This window comes from Phoca vitulina, unplaced genomic scaffold, assembly GCF_004348235.1.
Source record: "Phoca vitulina isolate PV1807 unplaced genomic scaffold, GSC_HSeal_1.0 scaffold59, whole genome shotgun sequence".
Taxonomy (NCBI): Eukaryota; Metazoa; Chordata; class Mammalia; order Carnivora; family Phocidae; genus Phoca; species Phoca vitulina.
In genome coordinates, this window is record NW_022589762.1 from 3738532 (window position 1) to 3756324 (window position 17793).

Consider the following 17793-nt stretch of genomic DNA (forward strand, 5'->3'; position numbering starts at 1 on the left):
GCGAGGAGACGGGGCGCGGGGAAGGGCGAGGGCTCGCGGCGGCCCGGCGCCCCGCAATACGCGCGAGGGGTGCGGCGGGGGGCGGTTCCGCGCCGGGGCCCGCCACTGGCCACCCAGAGCTCCGCCGGCCGGCCGAGCGCCCGGAAAGGCGGAGCGGCGGCGCGGCGGCGGCGGCGGCGCCAGGACCCGGCGGAGCGGGCGCAGCGGTAGCGCGGCGGCCGGAGCGGCGGGCGGCGGGTTGCGGGCGGCGCGCAGGTGAGGAGCGGGCGGCGGGCGGGCCGGGGGAGGGCGCGGGGCCGGGCGCGGGGACGTGGAGGGGCGGGACGCGGAGAGGCGGGGAGGGAGGGGCTCCGGGAGGCCGGGCCTGGCGGTGGGAGCCGGACGGCGAGGCCCGGGAGCCGCGGCGCCCCTTCCTCCGCGGGAGGCCCGGCGCCGAGTCCAGCGTCCGCACAGGCCTGCGCCCGGGCTTCCATCCCACCCCGCCGCCCCGCGCGCCGCCCGCCCGGAAGCGGCGCCGGGCCTCTGCTCCCAGTCTGACGGGCCCCTCCCGGCTCGCCTGCGCCCCGGGAGCCGCTCTGCCCCGCGGCGTGAGGCCGAGGCCGGGGCCGGGGCGCCGGGAGGGCCCTGCCGGCCCGCGGGACTCGGGGCCCCGGGCTCCAGCCCTCCCTTCCTTTCGCGGCCCGCCGGGTCCCGTGACCCTCACGTGCCTTTGCCCCCTCTGGGCCCTGGGCCCTGCAAGCGGGCTCAACTGAATCCTCGGACCCCTTCCCTCCCCGGCCCCTCTTGGTTGACCTCTCGCTCACTGCTTTCTCCGCGCCTGCTTCCTGACTGCCCACGCCGTTGCTGGTAACCTGGGCTGACGACCCTGGGCGCTGCGTGGTTTGCCGGAAGGATTCCATGCACTTCCGAGATGATAAACAGCCCTGGCAGGCGCGTATGGTGTCTGTTCATTTTCTGGATAGGTCCATGGTTTTTACTAGATCTGTAAGGTCGTGGCATCAAATAGAAATATGATGTGAGCCCCACATTTACAAGTAAAAAGAAACAGGTGAAATCGATTTAGTAATAGATTTTCTTTAACCCTGTGTATCTAAAATATGGTCATTTCAGCCTGTAATCAATATAAACATTTTAACGGGATATTCTACATTTTTTTTCCTACTAAGTCTTTGAAATGCGGTGTCCGTTTTGTACTTACACTACACCTCCACTCGCGCAGGCCACATGCAGCCAGAGGCTACCATATCGGACAGATGGGGCCTAAGGGCTTCAGAGCAAACTTCTTACGGCGGTTCGCAGTGTTTATCACAATCTGGCTGCTTTATTTTTTCCTGCTAATGGCCCAAGGATAGTTATACCCTTAGCCCTCAAGACCACTTGCCGTTCCCTACACACCTTTGTTCAAGTCCTTCTACCTGGAATGCTCTCCCCAATGCTCTCCCAATAGGGAGATGCGATTTCTGCTGAGAGGCTTTTGCTGACTCCCTTAACCTCTGGAGGGATCGATCACTCCTTCCTCGGTGCTTCTTCCCTAGCACTGTATTGTGGCTGAATTAGAGCACTTATCATGTCCTGTTGTTTTTGAGGTAGTCTCTATGTCGAGCATAGTATCCAATTCATCTTTGTTATGGTCCTGGCCGGCATCTAATAGTTGATCCATAGATGTTTGGAGACAGAAGGAGTAAACCAGGGGCGCCTGGGTGGCTCAGCCGTTAAGCGTCTGCCTTCGGCTCAGGTCATGATCCCGGGGTCCTGGGATCGAGCCCCGCATCGGGCTCCCTGCTCGGCGGGAAGCCTGCTTCTCCCTCTCCCACTACCCCTGCTTGTGTTCCCTCTCTCACTGTGTCTTCCTCTGTCAAATAAATAAAATCTTTAAAAAAAAATTTTTTTAAAAGGGAGAAGTAAACCACTAACCAGCTGTACTCAGTCTCTTAATTCTTGAATGGACCTGCTACTTCCTTGTTGAGATTTGTTCCTGTACGACCCCCTTCTGTGCACATACACATGCAGTTGGGGTAACTTACAAGGAATGCATCTCAAGGTGTGCACAGAGAGTATCTTATACCTTTTACCCTGTCCTGAGCTTACAGATGGGAAAACTGAGGTACAGAATTAAGTTAGAGAGGCCAGCAAGTTTGCATCAATATGAATATAAATGGGGGGGCTTCTTGAAAGGAGTGTGGTGGTCTCAGAGGGTTGGGTTCCTGGGTTAGGCGTCAGCTGGCCCCACTTTGGCCATTTGATAGGAGGGAAGAGAAGTGGGGAGGCGAGGAGTAACTCCCCGGCCCTGATGAGGATTCTAGGCAGCTTCGGGTCTGGGAAGCTGAGGATGTCACTGCCCGAGAAGAAGTGGAAGAGCAGACTGGTCATTTCAGATCTTGAGGAGTCCCAGTGTGGCCGGGTAGGAGGACGGGTAGGAGGCCGGGGTAGAAGGAAGGGCTGGGGAAGCCAGCAGAGGGAGCAAAGGAGTAAGTTCCGGCTTGGAGAAGATGGTGTGCTGCGTTGGGAATAACCGCATCTTAGAGAGTGGTGTCATTCTCAGTCTGCAGAATGGGAAATGGGAAGAATCAGAGATTCAGAGAAGGCAGGCGACTTACCCAAAGTCACACCGTTCTCGAAGCCCACGTGAAGCCTCCTCAGCCTTCCCTGCCGCACTTACCCTGCCCCACCTCCACCTCTGTTGCACTCGGGCCCCACCGTGGTGCCGAAGAGAACAGGTCTGTAGCACAGTGCCAGGTCTGACTAATGTCTTCCTCACCATCTTCTACTGAGGGGCTGTGATTAGGCCTATTTCTAGGGGCCCGGTGCCTTAATATTCTGCCCGGTACGTCTCTTGCCAATCCAATCAGTGCCGTCTGCGGCGTGACTGCTGCTTCAGTGGCACCAGGGAGCCGAGTGAACTAAGCCCAGTATAAATAGACTCTGCCCTCATCTTGCAATTGGAAGGAGTGTTTTCCCTTCTTGGCCCCCACCCCCGCATGCCCCTCCTTCCTCCTGGCCCCCCTTAGCCATAGCCTGGGAGAGCAGAGCCCAGACCCTGGCATATGCCGACTCACCAGCCACTGCCTAGCCTGTCTCAGGAATAGGTCCTGAGTTCCTTGGGGTCAAAGTGAGAAGAACCCAGGAGCCCGCATTTCCTGTGCTTCTCTAGACCTGGGTGTCATTTGGCAGTTGACACAGGCATCCCCCCCCCCGCCCCCCAAATCCATCCCTCTGCTTCCAGCCTCTTTTTAACTCTGCAGCCAGGTTTTCTTTCTTGTTCGGCCAGGCTTGGGAGGTTGAAATGAGATCATGTATGGAAAGGGTACCTAGCCGAGCAGCAAGCACCTTCTCTGACCACTTCTCTTCAGTCTCTGTTGTCGCTACCACTTTCCCTCCCTCATTTACTCCACGAGCATCAACAGAGTACCAGCTCCTGGGAGCTCCAGGCCTCCCACCCACTGCTCTGTCCTCCACTCCCCGCCTCCACCGGCTGGGCCTGTGGCAGACAGTTGGGGCGGGGGGCAGGGCTCTCTTCTCCCGGCACCTGGCCCCTCATGCTCTGGTTCCCCCCCACAGGCACCATGACTCCCACGAGGACCCAGCACTCGTTGGCGGGGCAGACCTATGCAGTGCCCCTCATCCAGCCAGACCTACGGCGGGAGGAGGCCATCCAGCAGGTGGCGGACGCCCTGCAGTACCTACAGAAGGTCTCTGGAGACATCTTTAGCAGGTGGGTGCTGCCACCCACCCGCACCTGATTAGGGGCTGGGCAGTCAGCGTGCACCCTGTGGCCCTTTTGCTGACCTTGGTGATTCGGCTGGCTTCCCTGGGCCCAGGGGGCCCAAGGTAGGAGGCCATCGTAGAAGCTCTTTCTCGTAAGTGCTCGTCGGAGCTCACTGCTTACTGTCCCACTTAGTCCCCCCGGTTCCCTGTGGATCCACGGGCCCCAGAGGCAGTGCTCCTCTCCCAACTCCTGCCCTTCTCCCACGGGGGTGCGGGGGGTGGGGTGCCTATGTCCTCACTCATTCCTGCATACCACTCGTATCCTGAATATTTATTCAACACTTGTGTGCAAGGCATCATGCCGCTGTCTTTAGTTATAGCGAGGAGTCAGGCCGTGTCCCTGTCCTGACTGGAGAGTATACAGCTTTCCCCCACAATCAGAAAGTTCACGTTCTGCCACTTTTCTTTGATGAAAGACCAGACATTCGTACCTGGGTTCACTAACTGGAAGAAATCCGAAGCGGATTCTCACTTTTATGAACTGATCATTGCTTCTTCACTTCACGTCATTTTAGCTTACCGGAGGTTTCTCGGGAACACTCTGCTGTGGAGAGTGGGGGAAGCCTGGACTCTGGCAGGAGACACAGACTCTGATTAACCACAGGCATGATTAGTTCTTTCATTACAATTGTGATTAAGACCTATTTATAATAGTTTTGTAAAAACTGATAGTCATGTAGCATGAACCGTGTGCTACCGTGGATCTGAGTGTGTTAACTCATTTAACCCTCAGAACAACTTGATGAGAAGGTGCTGTTTTCTCCATTCTGTAGATAAGGAAACTGAGGCACGGCGAAGCGATTTGCCCGAGTGGCAGAGCCGGGGCCCACGCCCAGGTACTGTGGCTCCGGACTCTGGCATTACTACTGCCTGTCTGTGAAGGGGAGATAAGGTGTTACAGGAGTTGGTCTGGGGGGGGCGGGGATCGGGGAAGGCGTATGTGAGGAAAACACGTCTGGGGAAATTGAAGGGTGAGTCGGAGTTATTGTGAGAAGAAGACTGTTCCAGGAAGAAAGAAGGGCATGAGCTAAAGCCCTGAGGTGGAAAGGACCTGAATGGAAACCGGTGTGGCCGGAGCAAGGAGTGAGGGGCTGAAGGGGTCACGAGGCCGGTGAGGTAGGCAGGGCCCGAGGGGTGATGACGGTTTTGAGTGGGAGAATTTCCAGTGCTCATCTGGCACAACCCTTGGGCCATAATGATTTTCACTCCGTGGTTATTTAACATGAGTTAATGGTGTTTGCTGTTTCCTTGCAAAGGTCCCAGGTTTTGTCCCGCATACAGATCTTTGTCTTTCTCTGGCTGTTAAGAAGCCTGAGATGGGGCTCAGATCTCCTTCCTGGGGCCCACCCCATGCCTTCTCACAGGGCCCTTTTATCCCACCCCGTGTGAAGTCGTTGTCTGATTGGGGTCCTCCCGTGGTCCAAGTCACCCCCTCACCCTCCCCAGACCAGGAAACCCCAGCTACTTCACCGCGCAACCTCCCCTTCACCACCGGGAAGCCGGCCTCCTCCCGGAAGCCTTCCCCAGTGGGAGCAGAAAATGGGTTCACTGTCTTCGGTTAGACTTGGTATAAACACCAGACCGTCTTACTCTTCAGCCTCTGACGTGCCCACTGACTCCCCTCCCTGCCCAAGCCTACCCAGACTATAAATGTAAGCAGGGGGCCATGCCCCCGAGTGGCGAAAGGGGTTGGCGTGGGAGCAGCCTGCAGGGCCTCCAGTCTGGCTTCCCCACTGGCTTGCCCTGTGAACTCGAGCAGGTTACTTAATCTCGCTAAGCCTCAGTGTTCCCATCTATCAGATGGTGTTAACGATGCTACCTTCCTCATAGGATTGTGCTGAAGATTAAGTAAATTGAAACTTGGGAAGGAATTAAAGCACCTGGCAGCTAGTAGGCATTCAGGAAACATTCCCACTTTTCACCCACTACTGTCAGCCCCGATCCTCTGCTGCCCGTCGTGGCCCCCCATGAACTTGCTATCAGTAGTACGGAGAGTGTTATGTGCCCTTTCCGTGCTTGTATTTGTGCTAAATATGCCCAAGGAACACCTTAGCAAGAGGACCCAGGCCTTTAAGAGCCATCAGTCCCAGATGATAGACTCCCCATGCCCAGTGACTGAAATGGAGGCAAGAAACAATCCGTTTTCTCACCAGGACTGTGATCGTATGCTTGCCTTTGTCTAAGGGAGCACTGGAGTTTTAGCGTACTTTCCTTTCCGTTCCTGGTATTTGGCGCCTGTAGACAGTGTCATGTCCCTGTGCCCAGGGATGGAATGAAAAGAGGGCAGGAAATCTACCTCTTGGGAGAAAGCGGTGAGTGATGGGCCCTCCGAGCGGCTAGGCATGGGCCAGGGGGCTTAGGGTGCCTCTCAGGAGCCCAGTGCCTGGTCACTCCACTGACCTCCCACCATGTGCCAAGCCTGCTGGACCCTGAGGGGTCCCGACGATGTGTGCAACCTGGTTCCTGTCCTCAAGGATCTTATAGTCTAGAATGGGGGAAACACTAAGTCTAGATGGATTCTTCATTGTGTAGCATGAACTGTGTCGGCTTCTAGGAATCCAGAAAAGAGACAGTAAGTAGGAACTGGAACTCCCCAAACCAGTTTAGGCAAACAGTAACCAATCAGTAGAGCAGGATTTGGAGTTGCAGGGCTTAACTGGTGTCGTCAGGACCTGATTCTTCTTCCATTCCATCCAGCTCGCTGCTTCTCCGTCCGCCCCATTCCCAGAAAGGCCTTGCTCTCCAGCAGGGCCGGAGCTCCTGCACTCGCATTCAGGTCTTGTAGGAAAGAGGGCCACTCTCTGTGTCAGCATCTCCTCAGAAGGCCCATTGGCCCGGCTGGGTTCTCGTGTCTATCCCAGAGCCCATTGCAGGGGCAGAGGGCATGACACACTGATGGGCTTAGACCCCCTAACGTGCATTACTCCTGAGCCCTGGCTTTAGCCCCACCTGAAGTGCAGGGACTGAGCCTGTGGGAGCAGCGGGTTCCCCAAAGGAAAGGGGGGCCCTTACTTGAGTAAGGAAGAAGTGGATGCTAGAGACGAAACCTGCCTGCCTACCACACATGGTCAAGGGAGGCCTCCTGAAGGAGAGGGGCATGGACCAGGCTGTAGGAGGGATAGGTCGTGGTCAGGCAGGGCTAGGAATGTGGGTGTGCAGGGCCTCTGGTGGGCTCTAGAAACGGGTGCCAAAGGCTCAGGGGCCTGAATGGGAGCCTGGTGTCTCCCAGGCTCCCCAGGGGAGGGTGGCCTGAACGGGCGACTCTCGTCCTGGGAGTGTAGACGCTGCTGCTTGCCCCATACATCCAGCTCCTGCACGGCACCACAGGGTGTGAAGAGTCACCTTTGTCTGTGTCCGCGGGCCTTGCTTCCCCCTCTGATCGTGCGCCCTTGGGAGCTGGCCCCTGGCTTCTCTCTGTGCTCCGCAGTGCTCCGGGAATGTGCCAGGGCAGAGGGAGGGGGACGGATGGTGGGGCGAGTGAGCAGTTAGGGTAAGTAACTTAGGGCCCGTGAGGGCTTCCCCTTAACAGGACAGGGCTTTGCGCTTGATTCGGGCCTTGTAGGGAGCCACGGGAGGCTCTGCGGCAGGGAAGGGTGCGGCAGGAGGGCTGAGGGAAGGCTGAGCCGGCAGCCATCACAGAGTGGCTAGGAGGGGAGGCAGGGGCTTCCCGGGACGCACTGAGAACTGTTGCTGCAGCCAAGGCATGGAAGGGGTGAGGCTGCAGTCCAGGGGGGCGGCAGGCAGGGAGGGCTGGATAAGAGACATTTCAGAGGGAATAATGACAGGACATGATGACAGATTGGGAACAGGATGAAGGAAAGGGAGGGCTCGGGGCTAGCGAGGGTGGTGCTGGCCTAGACCCAGCCTTATTCGCCTGCTGCTCCCACCACCCCACCCCCATCCTGCAGCAACCCACACACCCGTGGGCTTTTCATTTTTCATGGGCTTTTGTGGGGGGAAGTGACCCCGGCTTGGAATCTTCCCCCTCAAACTTATTCCACCAGCTTGAAAACCTCTTGTAAAGAAGAGACAGGTGGGTATCTGTCCCCTCCCCACCGCTCCCCCATTTCAGGCCCAGGCCCCTCAGCCCACACAACCTGTGCCCAGTTCGGCAGGTAGGGGAGCTCATGGGAAATTAGCATTCGGAGCTGGCCTTCTTCCTCCTGCTCTGCCGCAGCGGGAGCCTCCGGGAGCCTGAAGAGAATGACAAGTGCCTCTCAGGCTCTCCTGGACCCGCGCCTCTCCCTGCCAGGCCATCCGCCCTTCCCTCACCTGGGAGAAGCCAGGCCCCAAAATAGCCGCCCAGAGACATCACCTGCTTCACATGACTTAGATGCCGAGGCAGAGGGGCCTGGAGGGGCGGAGGGAAGAGGAGCTGGACAGCTTCCGTGTGTGGAAGTTGGGGTGCCGTCACTTGCCTTTCCCGTCATCCCTCATGTGGCGGGGAAGCCGCCGCCTGGGGAAGGATTCCTTTTCTCTGCCAAGCTTTTCCCCTTCCTCTCCTTTGTCTTTCCAACCCCTCCTTCCTCCCTTCTTTTCCTCGTTTCCCTCCCCGCCCTTGCCATCCTCTCCCCGCTGCCTCCCCTCCCCCCCTTCTCCCTCCGCCGCCGATTGGCACCTGGTGACTCCCAAGGTTAGGAAGCACTTGGTCAGCTGCCTGCATGATTAGCACAGCATTCCTCAGCAGCGGGAGCGGAGGAGGGAAGGCCCGGGCAGGTTCAGGCTCCGCAAGGCCAAGGAGAGGCTGGTGCTCCCTCCTCCCCAGCAGCCTCTGTGGGCAGGTGGGAAGGCGTGCAGGGGTGCTGATTGCAGGGGGGCTGTGGCTGTGAGGGAGTGGGGGGGTCAGCATGGGAGGTGGGGCCCCCAGAGCCCAAGCAGTGGTCCCTGTGGGGCTTGGGGGAGGGCCTCCCCCGCAGGAGCCGCTTCCGGTAGCCCTGTCCTCTGCCTCCATGGTGTTCCCTGTGAAGTGCCTGCCTCCTCGGCCTGGACCGTCCTCCCCCATGTCTGCTCAGCCCCGCCTCTTCTTGCTTTCCTCTGAGCGCCTGGAGCCCTTCATCCCCCCCCCCCCAACCTTGTGGGTAGTAATAGCACTGAGGACCCATCTGCTAGTACGGGAACACTGGGCACACAGTTGCTCATTCTAACCTTTACAGTAATTCCATGGTATAGAAGCCCCGTCCCTGTGTCGCAGCTGAAGAGGCCCGAGGCATAGGCCAGTTCAGTGACTTGCTCAAGGTCGCACTGCTGCTAAGTAGATGTTAGAGCCAGGTTTGTGGGGCACACTAGTCACTTATCTCCCTGGGGGATGTGTGCTCCCTGATTCATCTCCGTCCCAGGCTCTGAGCAGACTGAGCCAGTTCCATTCCTGACGCCCACAGAGGCGGCCCTGGGGTCTGGGCAAACGGGTTTTGGGGACTTGGCTTCAGTGATAAGCTTGGAAACTGACCTGCCTTGAAGCAGACCACCAAGCCAGGGGGCGTAGGTGAGGAACGACAGACAGATCGCCCTCTTGCCGCTCTTCCCCCACCCGCGTGGAGGACACTGCTGGTCGGTCATGGCGCTCTGTCCCAGCCGCATGTGGCCTGCCGGTCCTTCCTGCTGCCGCCTCTGGCACTGCCACTGCCTGTGCTTTCACCCGTGCTCTGCGCTCTCGGCACCGCGGCTCCCCCCTGTGGGAGACTGGACTGGCTGGGGGCTTTGTCAACAAGCAGGCCGTTACTTGACTGGTGGGCTCCTGGAGAACCCTGTTATCCTGTCTTCTTTCCCCTGCCCCCCACAGCAGCCTCCCTTGGAGCATTCCTGACAGGTGCTCATCCTGCTGGAATCTGATTTGCAAAGCTCTCCTAGAAAGAAAGTTTACTAGAAAGTTCTCCTTGTGCAGAGCCAAGATCTACTTCCTTGTAACTCCACGCACTGGTCCTCATGCAGCCTGCTGGGGCGACAGAATAAGTAGCAATCGCTTTTCCACCTGCCAGCACTGTGTTGGTTTTGACATATGGAGGGAATTACCATGTTGTCTAAGTCACCTCCCCTGTAGCCAGAACACCCTTCAGTCATCTTTGTAGGACGTGAGTGGTCACCATCCTCATCACCCTCCTTTGGACGTTCTTGAACTCGTCATTTTACATTCAGCCAGTATTTGTTACATGTCAGGCACAGTCCCAGGTGCCAGAGACACAGCAGTGAAGACAGACCTTAGAGTTAGTCTAAGGAATTCAGAGTCCTCTTAAAATGTGGATCCAGTTTAAAGGGGATGCAGCTGTGGAGAGGTTGGTGCCCAGCACAGACTAGCTCATTAATCTGGGTCTGTTTTCTCTCTAGTGCCCCCAAGAGAGTGGATGTCCCCTGTTTACTGAAAGAAGGGAGGAGGGACAAGGAGCTGTGTGCCCCAAAATCCCATTTCCTTCTCAAGCTGCTTAACACACTTTTAGCTCACACTGAGCTCTAGTTAACCAAAACCTCAGGCCTTGCTAGCCCTCCTTCTGTGTTTGTGCACTGGACTTTTTACACCTAAATGCTGGACTTCATCCCTTGTCAATTTCATCTTGTTGATTGCAGTCCATCCTTCAGGCCCTCAAGATTATTTGAGTCTTGATTCCCCATGCAGACCGTTTTGACCCTCCTCCGTTCAATATCCCCAGTTTACTAACCCAGGGTTTCGTGGGCTGAATGGGGCCCTGCCAGAGACCTTTGTGCAAGGCTGAAATCAGTCCGTTCTTCAGCGGTGCCCTTTGGGTGCTGTTGCTCATCTGGCTCTGATTTTTCCTAAGTGTGCTCTCCTCCAACCCCCATAGCTCCATCTTGTCCACAGGATTTTGTGAGAAGCTGTCAGAATCCTTGCTGACTGAAGGTGCACTGTGTTTAAGGTTTTCCCCTGATACACCAGTCTAATGAGCCTGTCAAAAAAAGAAATGCTGTGATTTTAGAACAATCCTGGCCCCTGGGATCTACCTCTTTCTCTTCGAAGTGCTTACAGACCCTCGATTTAATAATCCATTCTGGAACTTTGCCAGAGTTTATGGTTAAGCTTTATGTTTGCAACTTGGAGAGATCAGTCCTTCTCTCCTTGATGGAAGAACCGGAACAGAATAGCCTTTGTCCCTCTCTAGTTCTGCTGTCCGTCCCACTCTCCACGTTGACTTCAGGCCAAGTCGTCATATAACCACTGAGGTGGCTTCCGCACCCTGGGGGCAGAATGTAGTCGGGCTGGGAGCTGGAGGAGGTAACTTGCGCGTGAGTACCCTTTCTCAGCACATGGAGACCTTTCTTCCTGCCAGAAGAGATGGAGCTCATGCAAGTCTGGTTCTACGTTCTCTCACTGGAAGGAAACTCGGCCCTCTGTTCTCTTTCTCCTTTGCCACCCACTCAGCGCAGTCTGCCAGGAAGACTAAGCTGCTTTGGGTACCTGCTTGTACCTCAGCCCCCCACCTCACTGAGCCCCCTGCACATAAGGAGCCAGGAGTAAGCAGGGAGACTGCAGGGAACCGAGACCCCTGGGCTGTGAAATTGGCTGATCTGGCGGGTTCTCTGGGGGACCAGAATCCTCTAGAGTTGGTGGGGTTTGATTTAGGAAGATTGGTCCAGAGCTTTGGCCGTTCAACCTTTAAGGAAGTCCTGGCGTTCCCTGGGTGCATCGTCTCTGACCCCAGAGACCGTGGGGCCCCTCTGCTATCCACTGCGGCCTCTGCCTTTTCCCCGTAAATTTGCAATCGCAGCTCTGCCTCTTTCTCAGTTGCGTGCTCCCTCCTGCCAGGTGAGTGCCGACGTGCGCCCTCTCTGAATGTGAAGCGTGGCGGCCACGGGCAGGGGCTGGTGTTCTTGCAGGCGGGGGAGCGATCGGGAGGAGGATGCCCTGACCCCTGTTTAGCCAGTCAACTCTGCAGGGAGAAGGCCCTTGCCGTTGCTCAGTAATGTGGGACAGCGTGAGGCTCCTGCGCATTTACGTTTAGGGCACGTGGGTGTTAGCCATTCAGGGAGCCTCTCCAGGTGCCAGCGCTGGGAAAACAGTGGGAACAAAGCCGAACCCTCACCCCCTCGGAGCACAGATAGGCAATAGATGCATGTCAAGTGGCTCTGTGTGGAAGGGGGTCGGAAAGTGACAGGTGCATGTTTAGAGTCGGTGGGCGGGAAGGCTTCAGTGAGGAGCGTGCCCCGTGACGCAGCCAGCCCCGTGGGTGTCTGCAGGGACGGCACTCCATTTGAGGCAGAGGCCACACGGTAATACATTTGGCACATTCGGGGAAGAGCAGGACACTGGTGTCACTGGGGCCTGCTGCACCCCGAGCGAGCGCTCTGACCACAGCCACCAGAACCATGGTGAGGACTTTGGATTTGCACGTGAGCCATTTATTATGTGTCAGGGCAGTTCCCCGTGATTGGGTCTGGGACTTGATTTAGACCCAGCTTTGCCCGACCCTCCTCCTTGGGAGCTCCAGTCTCCTCATCTGGAAGTAGGCGAGTAGGTACAGGAGTCATGACGATTTTCTCTCTGCTTGCCCCTGCTTGAGGCTGTAAACTCCTGGAGGCAGGGGCCCTGTCCCCGACAGGTGGCACATCCGGGTACCACCTTGGGGCCAGGGTGATTGCCCATTCCTACCCAGAGCTCCAAGAACTTGGTAGAGCTCATTTCTAGACCCTTCAGGTTAGAGACCCTGCAGAGGTCACCTGGACAGTTCAAGGTCAGTCGTGACAAGCAGGTAACACTGTATTTTAAGGGCTCTTGCCGAAGCCCTTAGCTTTGCAAGTTTGCAGATAGAAGCAGGGTTGCAGGAGACTGCAGGGGCTTGGGGAGCAGCCCTCAGCCCCTGTGTTTTTGTTTTTTTTCCCATGGCAGGATCTCTCAGCGAGTAGAGCTCAGCCGGAAGCAGCTACAGGCCATTGGAGAGAGGGTCTCCTTGGCCCAGGCCAAGATTGAGAAGATCAAGGGCAGCAAGAAGGCAATCAAGGTAGACTGTGTGGCCCTGAGTCCCCGTGGCTGGCAGGCAGTCCCAGAAATCCCATCCCTATTACCTCCTCATGCTCCTGACGTTGCCCAGGTCCCTGCCTGCCTTGCCCAGCCACACCTCAAGCCTTCCTTCTGCTCAAACCACCTCCCCCCACCCTAGACTCTCTGGAGCACCTCGGACTCCGTGTGTCCATAGGTGTTCTCCAGTGCCAAGTACCCGGCGCCAGAGCGCCTACAGGAGTATGGCTCCATCTTCACGGGTGCCCAGGACCCTGGCCTGCAGAGACGCCCCCGCCACAGGATCCAGAGCAAGCACCGCCCCCTGGACGAGTGGGCCCTACAGGTCTCATGGGCTCACACACTTAATGGGGGGTGACCAGAGGTGGCCCTGGCTGTCGGGGAGGAACTGAGGGTTCTGTTCCCTAAGAGGATTTGGACTGGGAATGGGTGGTCACTTTGGCCTGGCCCCGAAGCCCACCATGCATGTGTTACCACCCCGGCCCCTGCCAGGAGAAGCTGAAATACTTCCCCGTGTGTGTGAATACCAAGCCAGAGCCTGAGGATGAGGCCGAGGAGGGGCTCGGGGGCCTTCCCAGCAACATCAGCTCCGTCAGCTCCTTGCTGTTGTTCAACACCACTGAGAACCTGTACGGCACACGGCAGGGCCCTGGGAGGGCGGCTGGGTGGCCTGGCCTGGCTTCGTGGGGGCCCGGGGGGCATCAGACTCTGGTGCGGAAGTCTGCAGGCTGCGCAGCCTGGAGCCAAGCAGCTTGATTGACCTTGTGAGGCCTCGGAGTCCCCAGTACAGACTAACTGTGGCCCTGATGAAGTAGGAAAGCTGGGTCAGGACCATGGGCCTTGAGCAGATGGACTGCCCGACACCCACCCCACCTCTGTAGGTACAAAAAGTATGTCTTCCTGGACCCCCTGGCTGGTGCTGTAACAAAGACCCACGTGACGCTGGGGGCGGAGACGGAGGAGAAGCTGTTCGATGCACCTTTGTCCATCAGCAAGAGGGGGCAGCTGGAGCAACAGGTAGAGCCGGATGGTGCCTGTGGGGGGGGGCTGGAGCGGACAAGCAGCGTGGCCCGCCAGCGTCCCCTAGGTGACGGGTCCGTTGAGCCCCTGCTCCCACCCTGCTGCACATGGGTATGCACGAGGTCCTGCTCACTGCCCCAAGGTCAACCTGCAGGGCCCAAGCCCCCTTCAGCCCCCACCCGTGCCCCCCACCTAATCCTGCAGGTTCCAGAGAACTACTTCTATGTGCCTGACCTGGGCCAAGTTCCTGAGATTGACGTGCCATCCTACCTGCCCGACCTGCCAGGCATCGCCGATGACCTCATGTACAGTGCTGACCTGGGCCCCGGCATTGCCCCCTCCGCCCCTGGCACCATTCCAGAGCTGCCCGCCTTCCACACAGAGGTGGCCGAGACTTTCCGGCCGGGTGAGCTGAGAGTAGGAGTTGGGCAAGAACTCTCTCACTTGGCCACTTGCTTTCCTAGGCGCCTCACACTTTCCCACACTTCTGTTTCAGACCCAGAAGATGGGGTGCTAACAGCACCCCCCCCGCCACCGCCGCCGCCTCCGCCTCCCCCAGCTCCGGCTGTGCTGGTCAGCGCTCCCCCACCCCCACCCCAGCCCGTGGCCTCCCCGGGCCAAGGTGCCAGGGAGGACGACAGCAGTGGTGGCGTGTCTCCTTTAGGTAAGAGCAGCACCAGGGTTCACGGAGTGATCAGGGTGAGGGGGCGTGTGCTCTTTGAGGGTGCCTCTAATTTCTGGATCTCTGAAGGGTTTCCTGTAGGTTTATGTGACCATAAATTCTAGAAAAGTTCTAATTTCAAAATCTTGTTCCACTGGGTTCATGAAATAGTGGCTTTCAAACTGTAGCCCCCCAGAATTCTCATCTCCAGGGCACAGGGAGCCTGGACGTGGACAGGTGGAGCTGTGGTCCCCCATTCCCACTTACACCAGTGGGAAAAGGGCGGCTACTGAAAACAGTAGAAAGCTTCAGCAACAAAATATCCGTATCCTTAAATTGCAGGATTTCAGTTTTAGCAGGACATCTCCTGGTCTATCTCCAGCACCCAGAGGCGGCACAAAAACCCCATGTTGGCTCATGTGTCAAGTTCAGACACTGTCTGCACAGCAGCAGATTCCCACGACCCACCTCTGCGCTGGCCCAGGTGGCGTTGGAGAGGGACCTGGGGTGCCTAGACATAGGACTTGCTGAGCTCAGGCAGATGCAGGCAGCATCCGGGCTGTGGACGGTCTCCCAGGGCTCGGCTTCACCCACTGGCTTCCTTTTTCAAGAGGAAGAGCCCGTTCTCACAGCCAGACTTGAGGGGAAGCCTCTGGACCCCCAGAACCTCAGGCTGGGCAAGGCTGTCCCGCAGCGTGGCCTGCCTGAGCAGCCCTCTTCCTCACACCCTGCCCTCACATCCAGCTACAGTCCAGGGAGCTCCCAAGGAAGTGGTGGACCCCTCCAGTGGCCGGGCCACTCTGCTGGAGTCCATCCGCCAGGCTGGGGGCATCGGCAAGGCCAAGCTCCGCAGCGTCAAAGAGCGCAAGCTGGAGAAGAAGAAACAGAAGGAGCAGGAACAAGGTGAGGATCCTCAGCCCACTCCGGGAGGGGGGCTCTAAGGAAAGGGCCACTTTCTGTAGCCTCCACCAGACTCCCAACAGGGTGCTCTCTGCCCACCCCAAAGGTCAGAGGGGCAGCACCCAGCGCACCTGCCCCATGCTTTCCCCAGGCTGTCTGCAGGAAGCCCTGGGCGGCCATCCCTAACATTCCCACCGTTCCTGTTTGGGCTATGGGTTCCTTCCCGGTTTTGTAGCCTGCTTAGAACCTTCCTCTGTAAACTAATAGGAGACAGAGCCTCAACCCCGCTCAAACTATAACAGAGCATCTTCTTAGATTCTGCCAGGAGCTGTCCCAGGACATGGGTGGGGACCTGAGCTGCTGTAGAGACTGCGGACCTGAAGGGTTAGCTCAGTCCCACTTCTCCAAGCCTCTCGAGGCTGCAGGTTAGGCGTGCTGGGCATCCTAAATGCAGCACGAACAGAACACCTGGGCCCAAAGCCACAGTGCCCTGGAGTCCCGAAGTTGAGTTCCAGCTAGGTTTCTGAGCTTTGCGCTCTGACCTCAGGCAAACTGCCCATCGTCTCTGGGCTGGTTTCCTCGTCCATACAACGGGGCCCCTCCTACCTCCCTGCTTTGTCTCACAGCCAGTTTAATAGTGCCCCAGTGCTGGCCCCACTGATGGCCGGCAGCTCCAAGAGTTGGCCGTGATGCAGTGGCAGCGGGGGGGTGGGGGTGGGGGCGCTGGCTGGCAGGTGTGGATAGTGAGCAAAAAGAGAAATACGACCAAACCCTGAGGAGGTCACTCCAGGGGCAGATTTTGTCCTTGGTCCCCTCATCTGACCCGTGACTTTTTCCTGCCACAGTGAGAGCCACAAGCCAAGGTGGGGACCTGATGTCGGATCTCTTTAACAAGCTAGTCATGAGGCGTAAAGGTAGGAAGCAGAGCCTGGCTGCCCTCCCTGGGCTGGGAGCCTCAGGGTATTTTGTATCCTGCGCCTTCTGCCTTTTCCTTCCTGTTTTTAAGTGTCTAGCGGCTGGGTGAACTGGTATCCCAAACTAACCCCCCCCCCCCCCCCCCCCCCCCCCCCCCCCCCCCAGGTATCTCTGGGAAAGGACCTGCGACAGGGGCCAGTGAGGGGCCGGGAGGAGCCTTCGCCCGAATGTCAGACTCCATCCCACCCCTGCCCCCGCCACAGCAGCCACCTGGAGAGGAGGAGGAGGACGACTGGGAATCCTAGGGGCTCAGCCCCTCCTTCCCCGCCGGGACGTGCACACGGCCGCGACAAGCTGCCCGTGGAGCAGCGGGGATCATGGAGGACTGTCCCAGGCCTGTGCCTGCACCTTCTTCAAGGAGCGAGGTGGCCAGCTTCTGAGGCCAAGTGGCTGGGAGGGGGGAGCCCTTGTGCTCTCCTCCAGCCACAGACTAAAATAAATACATGAATCAATACAACAGTATCATGCAAGAACCACTTTTAATTAAGGAACCCTAGCTGTGCGGAGGGCAAGCGTCTCCTCCAAGCCGGCACCTGTCCTCCCGCTCCCCCTGGGCTCCAGCGGTGGGGGCAGAGCACCGAGTAGACCACGGCCCGTCTCTGGGTCAGGGAGAGCAGAGAGGTGCAGGCAGTAGGGGCGGCTGTTGCAGATGGAGGGACGGAGATTTTCACACAGGGAAAAATGCCTCCGTGACAGACACGGGGTCTCTGAAAATAGTCCTGCTGGGAGCCTAATGGCCCTTGGCATCATTGTTGAAGTCGGGAGGAGGTGTCGTGGAGTTTGCTCAAGTGGCTGAGTGGGAAGGAGGTGCCACTGCCTCGGAGGAGGACGTGGAGCCAGACATGCTATGGGACAGGTTAGGGGCCAGCACTGTGGTTGGGGGGAGAGAGAGACCAGCAGGTGGGGGAGCCAGCACATGGTGCTCTTCCCAGTTCTTAACACACAGACAGAAGGTAGGCTTGAGGTGGGCAGGGGCCCCTGGGCAGGAGCCCTATGGGCACCACGGAGCTGGAAAACAGGGAACGTTCTTAGTTTTGAAGAGAAGGTGAGGTCTAGTACAGCAAACTAGCCGGAAAGGCTGGAGGGCATGTTCCGCCTCATGCGTGAGTGCGCAGGCACTGAGGGAAGGACAGAGCTGCCGCGGGGGAAGGCTGGCCGGGAAGCTGGACTCTGGGCCGTGCTGAATATGGGCAAACATTCAATTCCGGGAGCAGAACTGCCTCGGGATGGGTCCCAGGATGGCCACGACCCACCATTTCTTCAGGATCAACCTGATGTTCTCCTACTGGTTTTTCCACCTGTGCCTGGTCCCGGCAGCCCTCTGATTCCAGAAAGGGGCTGGTCTGGTCTCCAGCTGGATCCTCGCAGAGCAGGCCCAAGACAAACCTTTCAAGTGGGTAGCAGGAAGGAAGAGCCTGGCACCCAGGCAGTGGTGGGCCATCCATCAGGAAGGGACAGACTTCTCACGATGAAACTGAGGCGACAAGAAAGCAGTGAGGCACGAGACCTC

At 58.0% G+C, this 17793-nt stretch overlaps 2 protein-coding genes across 7 annotated transcripts in view; one reads left to right on the top strand and one right to left on the bottom strand.

The window, feature by feature from the left end:
- The first annotated feature begins 223 nt into the window (after window positions 1–223).
- On the top strand, window positions 224–16743 carry WASHC1 (WASH complex subunit 1). 3 transcript variants are annotated; one of them, XM_032390814.1, is made up of 12 exons: window positions 1896–2041; window positions 2543–2717; window positions 3559–3712; window positions 12599–12710; window positions 12906–13052; window positions 13220–13356; window positions 13609–13744; window positions 13952–14153; window positions 14244–14411; window positions 15153–15311; window positions 16154–16222; window positions 16389–16743. In XM_032390814.1, the coding sequence occupies exons 3-12, from the start codon at window positions 3564–3566 to the stop codon at window positions 16526–16528; spliced, it is 1419 nt and encodes a 472-aa protein (XP_032246705.1). In that variant the 5' UTR covers window positions 1896–2041; window positions 2543–2717; window positions 3559–3563; the 3' UTR covers window positions 16529–16743. The 3 variants fall into 3 exon arrangements, with proteins under 3 accessions (XP_032246703.1, XP_032246704.1, XP_032246705.1); XM_032390812.1 differs by lacking the exons at window positions 1896–2041; window positions 2543–2717 and adding an exon at window positions 224–255; XM_032390813.1 differs by having other exon boundaries at window positions 1878–2717.
- DDX11 (DEAD/H-box helicase 11) overlaps window positions 16741–17793 on the bottom strand; it is a 33029-nt gene continuing 31976 nt past the window's right edge. For 3 of the 4 annotated variants that reach the window (XM_032390810.1, XM_032390809.1, XM_032390811.1), the window contains one exon: window positions 17240–17757. In XM_032390810.1, coding sequence (XP_032246701.1) covers window positions 17728–17757 — 30 coding nt within the window. In that variant the 3' untranslated portion in view covers window positions 17240–17727. Of the gene's footprint in view, window positions 17758–17793 lie in introns of all 4 variants that reach the window. The other variant, XM_032390808.1, reaches the window with a different exon arrangement.

What these genes read in the sequence shown, in the direction of transcription:
- WASHC1 (XM_032390812.1), top strand. Translation starts at nt 3,564, where the DNA reads ATGACTCCCACGAGGACCCAGCACTCGTTGGCGGGGCAGACCTATGCA. An exon ending in GGGGGCAGCTGGAGCAACAG is followed by an intron (nt 13,745 to 13,951) that starts GTAGAGCCGGAT and finishes CTAATCCTGCAG; the next exon opens with GTTCCAGAGAACTACTTCTA. An exon ending in ACAGAAGGAGCAGGAACAAG is followed by an intron (nt 15,312 to 16,153) that starts GTGAGGATCCTC and finishes TTCCTGCCACAG; the next exon opens with TGAGAGCCACAAGCCAAGGT.